The sequence below is a fragment of the Girardinichthys multiradiatus genome, chromosome 20, assembly GCF_021462225.1.
Source record: "Girardinichthys multiradiatus isolate DD_20200921_A chromosome 20, DD_fGirMul_XY1, whole genome shotgun sequence".
Lineage (NCBI taxonomy): Eukaryota > Metazoa > Chordata > Actinopteri > Cyprinodontiformes > Goodeidae > Girardinichthys > Girardinichthys multiradiatus.
The window spans coordinates 15,833,729-15,844,748 of record NC_061812.1 but is presented as its reverse complement, the minus strand read 5'-3'; the positions used below and the strand labels follow the sequence as shown (position 1 = coordinate 15,844,748).

Genomic DNA, 11,020 nt, shown 5'->3' with positions numbered 1-11,020 from the left:
AGATAGATAGATAGATAGATAGATAGATAGATAGATAGATAGATAGATAGATAGATAGATAGATAGATAGATAGATAGATAGATAGATAGATAGATAGATAGATAGATAGATAGATAGATAGATAGATAGATAGATAGATAGATAGATAGATAGATAGATAGATAGATAGATAGATAGATAGATAGATAGATAGATAGATAGATAGATAGATAGATAGATAGATAGATAGATAGATAGATAGATAGATAGATAGATAGATAGATAGATAGATAGATAGATAGATAGATAGATAGATAGATAGATAGATAGATAGATAGATAGATAGATAGATAGATAGATAGATAGATAGATAGATAGATAGAAGGGTAGAAGAATTTCTCCTGCTATTTGTCATTGTTCCTGGGCAGAGAGAAGCCACCATGCAGGACTAATTCAAACCCTTCTCTGAGAAAACCTCTCGGGAGCCCATAATAAGCCATTAAACAGGCGCATTAGGAGTAATGAAAAGGCTCTTAGTGGTTTACCACTGCGGGCCACCTGGATCGGTCTCTCTGTGGAAGTGGGCGGCGGCTGTGATTATTTGATGGCTCTGCGGCTGCAGCAGCGATAGGAAGAGAGAAAAAATGTGTCTGCATCAAAAACGGCCGTGTTATTTAACAGCACCAGTAGGAATGTGGTGGGTAGGAATTAGTGTATGGATACGTTTGGATAAAACAGCCAGTTTTTCTTTAAACAACGCAGTCTCTTCAGGCGTTCAATAACTTAAAAAGTAGCTGATATAGAATCAAATGTTCAGTCCTACTTTGATTAGTTTTCTGTTCCTTGAAAATAATGGAAACTTGCTGCTGACACTATAAAAGTACTGGAATTAGAGCATTTTTAGTTTATCTCCCGAAAATTCGGTTTCTGAAATATATTGAGGCCTCATGTGATATCCTGAATAGAATAAAATAGAATAGAATAGAATAGAATAGAATAGAATGTTTCATTTAAAACAGGTTTGCAGCTCAGTGGATAATAACCGGTAGTCAGTTCTAATGAATAATAAAATAAGTAAACAATTACATTTTAAAAGTAATTCCAGACATTACATAAAATGGGCTAACTCCACATTAAACGTCTAACCTGCTTAATCTTCGGTCCAAAATGCGTCACAGACGCAACCAAACTCTGCCCATGGTGCTGAAAACCTGTCCGCACTGAAATATTTCTGCAACCACTAAAATCAGTTCAGTGAAAACAGAACAGAGCGCTACCGGCCACAAACACTTCGCTATACTTGTGATTGTGATGCAAATGTTAATGGACTCCGAGGTCCTCTGATTAGGCCTGATGCTGGCTAATTTCCCTCCTCTGCGCTCCCCGGAGAGCGCAGAGTGCCTTTTCAGCATCCCCCTCTCAATACAGGAGCGTAGATGGTATTTTCTGCCTCGCTGAGCTGATGGATAGGCGCTGCCCACAGAAAGACAGCCAGGTGATCATAGGTTAAAAGGCAGATAATGTGGTTCAGTTTCCCAAAAAATCTAAACCGACTGCATCGCTGTGTTTGTGCATCTCATTTTACCCAGAAACTCCTTTTTTATTGGCTCAGTCTGGGTCGTGAATATTCTAGCAACACCCCTAGGTCTCTTTTCGCTTTTACGCACATAGCTTGCCTCATTATTACCTTATCTAAGAGGAATCTTTTAATATCTGGAGTGAAAAAAGAGATCAGCGAAATTAGCTAGGGGAACCATAAGGATCACATGCTAGTTTCAAAATACAGCATTTGAAAAATAAAATCCTGCATAAAGCATGTTTTCCTTTTTATTTTTGCTCAAGTCTATGTTTTTAAGCCGCGATTCATGGAAGAAATGCTGCAACAAATCGAAAATAATTTTGGAAATTTTGGGAAAACACTAGGGGGCGAAAAGGGAGGGTCTGGTTGGGGTGCTGGAGTCGCATGGAGGATGGGGACGGTGAGGGCGGAGAACCTTGTGCCAGCTCACCCATGTGTGTAATGCGAAAAGGGAGAGTCATGGAGCTGAAATATTGAGGAGAGGGGGAGGAGGATGAAGAAAAGGGGAAAGTGTGCCCCTTGGACCACAGAGGAAATAGATCTGACCACAACATGGTAGTTTGGATTTGTGTTTATCACCATCGGACATGTGGATCAAACACAATACCACCTAGATAGCAGCGATAAGCAGCTATGATCGCTCATATCTATATCGACACGGATGGATCCTCTCGGGACTTGGCACCCTGACCCTTTGGTGACACTCGGCATGGGTGATGAACTGCAGGGAGCATCACTCGCTATAGTGTTTGCAGACCGAGAACATATTCATTGCACCATTTACAACAAGTTTTGGAAATATGTATCACCTCTGAAAAATCTAAAGTCTCTGTCATGAATTCGAGTCAAATATATATTTTCACAAAAAACGGTTATTATAATAATTTTTATCAGTATTATTATAATTATAATTATTATTATTTAGTGGAGTGGGGTGCTGGGAAGCTTTGCAGCCGTTGTGACCTGCGGGCTGGTGGTGTCAGAGCTGCTCTTTTTATCCTACAGCGCACTCCATCAGACAGCTCAGAGCGCAGATCTAAGCAGGTCTGCAGCCCGCTGATAACAGCTCCGTCATTAACTCTTTCATTCAAAGCTGCAGCCATTTTCGTTCCCACGCAGCTGAAATAAAACACACACGTTCACACAGAGAGGACAGGACGGACAAAGCAGAGCGAGCGATTTATTGGCCTTGTATTTGTAAGGTTTTACTGGTGATGCACAGGCCTGATAATGCTCAGCAGGAGCTTGGGAGCGTCAGATATATAGTTTGGCTTTTGTGCGTGTATCTATCCAAAAAATATTTAATTATGTAAAATTGAAAAACAATATTTTAAGTGTGAGGTTTCCTATTTTGCTAAAACCAAGACCAAATCTTTGAAACATGTATTATAGCACTGTTTTCTATAATCTAACCATGTGGGGAGCCATTTAAACAGGCTTTACAAAGAGTGAAAAATAGCTTTTACTATTGTATAACAGCAGCCACACTAGGAGATTTAGACATATTGCTTTTGTTTTCTCAAGTATAAAAAACAGCAATATTAGAGCAGCTTGTCGTGCAGGTTACTACAGGCTGGGGTGGCGCACCGAGCCGAATAGGCCGCAGCTTGGTTTCCTGGCGAGACTGTGATTCTGCAGCCTGAAGACACATTAAGGACACAGAGAACACAGAGTACTACTGACAAGGCACCGGCTACAACATGATTACAGGAATGTGGGTCTGTGTTACACAGCAGCTCTATGAATACACATTTTAATGAATGGAATGACGAGAATATGCTTCCATTTATCACCTAAATTCTGTAAGCAACCAATATAATTATTTGTTTTATTATTATTATTATTTTTTTTTTGCATACAGACCAAGAAATGTGCCTGTTTGGGGTGCGCTTTTGTTTTAAGTAAACAATAATGATCATTTTCCTTTTTAAAATTGAAAAGACAAAAGCATTCCTCTCGAACCAGAATGAAATTTCACAATTCTCAACAGCTTTAATCTAAAAACAACTACATAGTGGTTGTTTTTTGCTCCGGAGCTGGAACAAACATTTAGAAACACATCAGAATTGCATGAATAAATGCGTCCTGAGATGAACAAAGGTCGAAGTTTCCATTCAATAAAAGTATTAAGCTCTCAAACTTTGTGCCATTCCGACTTTTTGCTTGCCAAAATTTCACCAAAAACAAAGAAAAATCCCTTTGATCATCGACAAACCTAACGCTGTTCAACGCAGTCCAGAATAATCCCATTGAGGCTTCTTGCTCCTCTTCTTTGAAAATATGTCATAAAATATTACAAATTTAAAATCAAAAGCTTATAGATGTGGGTGTAATATTTTCTGCTACAAAGAGTCTGGTTCATAACATTCCTACCCCCCTTTATACCCGTAAAGTTATGCAAGATTTGAGGCCCTCGGAATGCCATTGGATGTTTGGGTAAGGTATTATAGATTCTTGGTTGGGGAAGGGGTGGTAGGGGTACAGCAAGCACCTCCCCTAGAAATGCAGCAAATCTCTCCCGTTTTCTCCTGGCGGGGCACTGGGAGGGCTGGAGACGTGCTTTGCATTGGCAGGCGGATGAGGACACGTGCCTCGTCCCTTCCTTTCCCTCCCCGGGCTCCACGGTACCGCATTGGCATCAGTAGAGACACCTGAACTCCTGGGGAAAGCTGCCTTCCACCTTATAGCTACCCCCTAAAAGAAAGAACTCACAGCACAGACCCCGCAGAAACCTGTGGCTCGCCTTTTTTGGTTGCGCGTAAAGCTTTTGCGCACAGCGCCTCGGAGACTGAAAAGGTGCGCTTACTCAAGCGTCAGAGCGCAGCGCCAGGATGCAGAAACACAGCGGCGACGTCTGAAGGTGACATGAACCTGGGGATAATCAAGAGCATCAGCCGCACACTTAACAAGAAGTGGAGATAGCAACTGAAAACCGTCGTGTCTTTAAGCCAAGCTTGCGCTTTTCCCCTGTGGCTTTATCTCATGCTGAGAATAAGGAGCTGCAGAACACAGTAGCCTCATTTTTTTACTGTCTGGGAAAAAAAAGAACAACCTCTAATTAATCAGCGGACAGTTTAAAGTCGACAGAGGAGGAAAAATGGCGACGTTAATAAGAGGCAAGATATCTAATAAACTGTCAAACGCAGCCACGGCCGTGTCCAATAAATCCACGGCAAAGGTGAGCGGGATGTTTGCAAGAATGGGCTTCCAGGCCGCCACGGACGAGGAGGCTCTGGGCTTTGTCGCCTGCGACGACCTGGATTACGACCACCGTCAGGGCATGCAGATGGACATTCTGTCCTCCGACGAGATCGGAGGAGAGGGTGGCGGAGACGGCGACGGGCTGGAGGGGGACAGCCACTACCAGAGAGACGGCACCGGTCCACCGCACTCAGCCTCCAAGGACGGGGGCTCGCCCAACGAGTTGTCCGAAGTCAAACCAAAAATCACCGCCTGGGAAGCGGGCTGGAACGTCACGAACGCAATCCAGGTAAAGACTCGGTTCTAATTGGCTTTACCGCCTGTGCAGGGGACCGTGAAATGCGAGATTAATGTACACCTGCGAGTTGATGAACAAAAATTTGTCAATAAGTACGTTTTCTTTAAAACAAAAATCACATTTTCTTCAAATACGTGATATTTGTCGTTTGATTATTATCAGAGTGCAGAAATTTAAGACTTGCTCATGTATTTCGGAAGAAAATGGAAGATAGATGATGTCCTAGCACCTCTAACCCTCCCCTCCTTCAACTCAACACACATTCTTTGTCTGTAGTAATGTCGACTGTCACTGATGCACCTTCCTAATAACTGCACTACTCTGTGGGCCAATAGGGAATGACAAGTTCTAACCTTTCCTTTTATAAGAACCCAACCCATTTTAATGTCCTGTGTAGAAGTAATAGCAAGGATCATTTACAACATTTAAAGCTTTGCAAAAAATGGTGATGCAAGAGGAAAAATAAAATGTTTACGAAATAAAAGAAATTGCCAAAAAAAAACAAAAAAAAAAGATAGACAAAAGTTGCAGAAATTACGCATAGAGACTGGTGAGTGCGCACTGCTGTAGGGGGCTATGCGACAAAAATTCCTCCATCCACGCAGTTCCTTTTATGCTGTGTGGTCATGGCCTGACGTCAGAGTGTGTCTCCTCCAGCATGTGATGACGTTAGATGCGGGCGGATTCGCTCAAAGCCATGTGGAAAACCCGCAACATAAAAAGCATGACAGCTTCTGTGGAGTCACACCGTGCAACCGCACATAAACACGCTGCAAGCATACAGGGCCGACCCAAGATTGTATGGGGCCCCAAGAGATTCTTTTAATTGGCCCATTTAGACCCATTACCCACCAACCACCAAAGTGCCACTAATAATGTTTTACGGTTTACAACAACAGTAAGTCAACAATTAAATTAACCTTGTCACTAAATAAACTGTGCTTGGCCCTCACATCAACAATATTTTTATGTATTAATTAAAAGTAAACAGTAAATTAAAAGAGTAAATAAATTGTGTAGAAAGGTTAATTTATCTCTCCTGCTCATTTGCTCCGATCTTCAGTTCCAGTGTATCTCTTTTTAATACAGATTGTGGGGCTGGAATAAGAGGGGTTGAGTTTAATTTATTGTTCTTTCAAGCAGAAAAATGATACATTTGATATTCAAAACCCGTCTTTGTTTAAAGAAGGGGCACATCCACAAAGTCCTGAGTGGGGTAGCCAAATCGGAGCTGATAATAATTTTGGGGTGGCACACCAAAAAAAATAAAACTCTATAACAGATCTGAAGGAGTTATATTTAATTACACTGCTGTAGCAGAACTTAAAATTTTGGGTATGATTAAAAAAAAAAAAGTCTTGATCTTTACCTTTACATGTGATTGTCTGGGGGCAGGTCCAGGACTGACTGATTAACATTCAAGAATGGGAGAAATATTATGCATATTAATGTAAATAAATAGGTGTTGGGTCTTATCGATGTTTGTCCCTTGGTCTCTTAAATAGGCTCATTTTGGATAAATCCTACAACAAATCAAAAGTTTGGGTATTTATATTCTGTACAAGGATTCAAGGGTTCTTGAGGGTCCCTCTGCTAGGAGCCCTAAGCAGGACCGTCGTGGCGTCACCAAGGGTGGGTAATTGCCATTCCTTATAGACAATAAATATTCAATAATATGAGAGAATTTATGAGAAGAAAAGACAAACCTCGATAAGCTGTAACTCATTTATTTAGCTGTTATATGAATTGACAGTATTTAGTAGTCTTCCATTGCCCCACTTTCTAGATGTCTGTGATTCAGTCTGGGCACTGCACTCAAATAATACCAGGATCACTTATTTACATGAAAAATCACTAGAAACATGGTCAAAGGGTCAACATGACAAATCAGTAGATCTTTTGGTGTATGGGTATTAAAAATACTAACTTACAGACTACTAAGTGGCTATTTAATAACAAAATAAATATCATCGGAATTTGTATGTATTTTTTTTTTTACAAAACTGTCGATTTCCACATAAGCACCTACATAAAACTCCTGAAATTATGCTATTACTTTTGGTTTTGGTGAAGCCACCCCAAATATTATTACTGGCCCCACAAAGCTTTCTGGATGTGCCCCTGCGGGCCTGCTCTATACCCTCATGACACCACCAATAATTTTGTACTTTTTGTTCTCAGGGTATGTTTGTTCTGGGCTTGCCCTACGCCATCCTGCACGGAGGATACCTCGGACTCTTTCTCATTATTTTTGCCGCTGTGGTGTGCTGCTACACTGGGAAAATCCTCATCGCCTGCCTGTACGAGGAGGACGAAGACGGGCAACTCGTGCGTGTGAGGGACTCCTATGTGGACATTGCCAACGCCTGCTGTGCGCCCAGGTTCCCAACGCTGGGCGGTCACATTGTGAATGTAGCTCAGATCATAGAGCTGGTGATGACTTGCATCTTGTACGTGGTGGTCAGCGGGAATCTCATGTACAACAGCTTCCCCAACATGCCAATCTCCCAGAAGTCGTGGGCCATCATCGCCACCGTTGCTCTGCTCCCCTGCGCTTTCCTCAAGAGCCTGAAAGCCGTCTCCAAGTTCAGCTTGTTGTGCACGATGGCGCATTTTGTCATCAACGTCCTGGTGATAGCCTATTGCCTTTCCAGGGCGAGGGACTGGGCCTGGGACAAGGTCAAGTTTTACATCGATGTCAAGAAGTTCCCCATCTCCATTGGGATTATTGTGTTCAGCTACACCTCGCAGATCTTCCTGCCATCCCTGGAGGGGAACATGCAGAAACCCAGTGAGTTCCACTGCATGATGAAATGGACTCACATTGCTGCCTGCATCCTCAAGGGCCTGTTCGCCCTGGTGGCCTACCTGACCTGGGCTGACGAAACCAAGGAGGTGATCACAGACAACCTGCCGCCAACTATCCGAGCTGTGGTCAACCTCTTCCTGGTGGCCAAAGCTTTGCTGTCCTACCCGCTGCCGTTTTTCGCTGCCGTGGAGGTGTTGGAGAAAAGTTTCTTCCACGATGGGGGCCACGCCTTCTTTCCGGATTGCTATGGAGGCGATGGGCGCCTAAAGTCCTGGGGACTGACTCTCCGATGTATACTTGTAGTGTTCACCTTGCTTATGGCGATCTATGTGCCACACTTTGCCCTGCTCATGGGCCTCACCGGCAGCCTGACAGGCGCCGGGCTCTGCTTTCTGCTCCCCAGCATCTTCCACCTCAAGCTCTTATGGAGAAAGCTGCAGTGGCACCAGGTGTTCTTTGATGTCTCCATCTTTGTAATAGGAGGTATATGCAGCATATCCGGTTTCATCCACTCCATAGAGGGGCTCATAGAGGCCTTCAAATATAACATAGAAGAATAGAGGCGAGCAATTGTAGGAAGCACAGATGCACCTCAATAAATTAGAATATCATCATAAAGTACATTTATTTTACTAATTTGGTTCAAAATGAGGAAACTCAAATATATTGATTGCATACAGTGAAATATTTTTAAAGGTTTATTACTAGTAATTTTGATGATTGTTGCCTACAGCTAATAAATGCCCAAAATACAGTTTCTTTGAGAATTAAAATATTACAGAAGACAGTAAAAAAGATTTTTAACATAGAAATGTAATTCAATCACCAAACCATAGCATACAAAGTCATGGGGAAGACTGCTGACTTGAAGGCTGTTGAGCAGACAGTCAGTGACACCTTCAACAAAGGAGAATAAGCCCGAAAAGGTAATTGCTAAAGAAGCCGGCTGTTCATAGGGTGCTGTTTAAAGGCACACTCATGGAAAGTTGAGTGGAAGGAAAACCTATGGAAGAAAAAAAATGAATTAGAGAAGATACAAAGTTGCTTAAGCACTTCAGATCCAGTCTAGACAACTCAGAACTGTACTAGCTGAGATAAGAATAAAAACAACTGGACTTAGTGGTTCAAAGTTCTCTTTCCAGAAACACATACATTTCATTGAGAAATCAGTTCAGGTCCAAGAGTCTGGAGGAAAAGCTTTGAATCCAAGTTGCTTAAGGTCCAGTGTGAAATTTTCCAATACAGTGGTGATTTGAGGAGTCACGTCATCTACTGGTTTTGACCCACTGTGTTTTAGCTAGTAACAACAGCTGAACCAGAACCCCTTTGAGACTGTTTCTCTAATAAAACAATTTTTTTCAACTGATCCTATCTAATTTTCTCAGAAACTGAATGTGGGTTTTCATTACCTGCAAGCCTAAATGATCAAACGCAACGGCAATAAACGCTTAAAAAATATTATATATAAATTACACTGTGGAATTGAATTGGTGACATAAACGAACTTTTCGGTTATGTTTTGGTTTATAGAGATGCACCTGTAGGCGTTAACTGCAAATCCCCATTTAATGAAAACATTAAAAACACACACAAACACTAAGCGGCGAGTGCTCCTTTTCCCTCTGCTTGATTCATGCGTAAAAACCGCACACAAAGCACACACACACACACTCACATTTGCGCACTAACTCTCATCTTTTTAAAAATACTCCAGTAAATCTAATAGCAACGAAAGAGTCTAATGCGTCCGCACAGACAAACATATGTATACATAAGCGGACAGAAGTAAAATCGACACATTTTCCAGTGGAGTGAACGTTTACAACAATAACCTTAAGCAAAGTTGCAAAATGAGAGCAGCCTGCCTTTTTTTCGTCGCTCTTGTGGTGCTTCGCCACATGAGACCTCACTTCGTGTAACTATCGAGTTTGGGGCGCTTGGAGAAAGACAGGATAGTGATACAAATTTATTTTAAATTGCAACATGACTGTAAGGGCTAAATGTGGTGTTAAAGCCTGAAAATGCCCGAGGCAGAATAATAAAAAAATGCAATAATCAGTAGTTTTAAGCTGCATCAAAACCGAACAAAAGAGTTGAAAAAATGTTTATCTGGATATTTCTGATTATAAAAACTGGCAGTGGAAAAACATCAAACAGAAGGCAGCAGCTGTACAAACTATGCATTGAATGTATGATACAGGCTACAGAAAATGGGCGTATATTAAGGCGAAAAAAAAGAAAAGTGATGTTTCAGGTTCTTTTGCGTGGACGTGTTGATGCTTTGGCAGGCCTTTTCCCCTCCACAAGACTCCTCGTTTATGTTTTTGAGCTTATCAATACGCAATAACAAAATCCCACCTGAAACTCGTCCTATCCAGTAACACCCCCCTCCACACACACCCGCCCAAAACCTCCACATCACGGCCCCGTTTTCTCCCAACATGGGAACTCCGAAATGAAACTGCACACTGAATTAGTAACGCATCATTTAGATCCTTACGTGGCCTGTTTATGACAATTAATTTGACACGCACCAGTCTTGAAAAATTTCGATGTCTAAAATAATAAAAATAAAAAAACTGAAAGTCATAATTAATAACAAGTGAGATTATCAAAGAGGAAAATGTGCATACAGACATTTTTCATGTGCAATCCAATGGGTCCTGTGGAAATGTTCTAAAAACCGTATGTGTAGTGTGTTATTGTGGTTTCAAAAAGATGGAATGTATATCTCAAAAGTGGTTATCATATATCGTGAAATTAATATTAAAGAATAAAGAAATAAGTGAAATTATATTGTAAAAAATGTGTGTGGTTTTATGTAAAAGAAAAACGGTCAGAACATGTATTTTTTTTTTCTCTATAATAAAATACAGAAAATGATGGTGTTGGTAGGAGTCCTATTTTTTTAATGAAATGTAAAACGTGGAGTTTTTCTGTTGACTTTGACACTAGCTGTAAATTCGCCTGTTTTAACTCTGCACTCATATCTCTGGAGAGCTTCAGAGCATGTTTGCGCTTGGACAGATTTTCTGCTGCAGGCGGCCATCGGGGCCTTCGTGTTAATCCACTCTGTTGATTCCCTGCTGAGCATGCGGACAACATCTGGACGAGCTGTTTATTTGTTTCCGGGTGGCTTCATTTGGAGATGTT

The 11,020-nt window shown here is 41.5% G+C and overlaps 1 protein-coding gene across 1 annotated transcript; it reads left to right on the top strand.

The window, feature by feature from the left end:
- The first annotated feature begins 3,993 nt into the window (after window positions 1–3,993).
- slc32a1 (solute carrier family 32 member 1) lies at window positions 3,994–10,750 on the top strand. The gene is made up of 2 exons (XM_047347671.1): window positions 3,994–5,049; window positions 7,240–10,750. The coding sequence occupies exons 1-2, from the start codon at window positions 4,657–4,659 to the stop codon at window positions 8,425–8,427; spliced, it is 1,581 nt and encodes a 526-aa protein (XP_047203627.1). The 5' UTR covers window positions 3,994–4,656; the 3' UTR covers window positions 8,428–10,750.
- Window positions 10,751–11,020: the final 270 nt, after the last annotated feature.

Coding starts and splice junctions, on each gene's coding strand:
- slc32a1 (XM_047347671.1), top strand. CDS start 4,657: ATGGCGACGTTAATAAGAGGCAAGATATCTAATAAACTGTCAAACGCA. Junction 5,050..7,239: donor ACGTCACGAACGCAATCCAG/GTAAAGACTCGG, acceptor TTTTGTTCTCAG/GGTATGTTTGTTCTGGGCTT.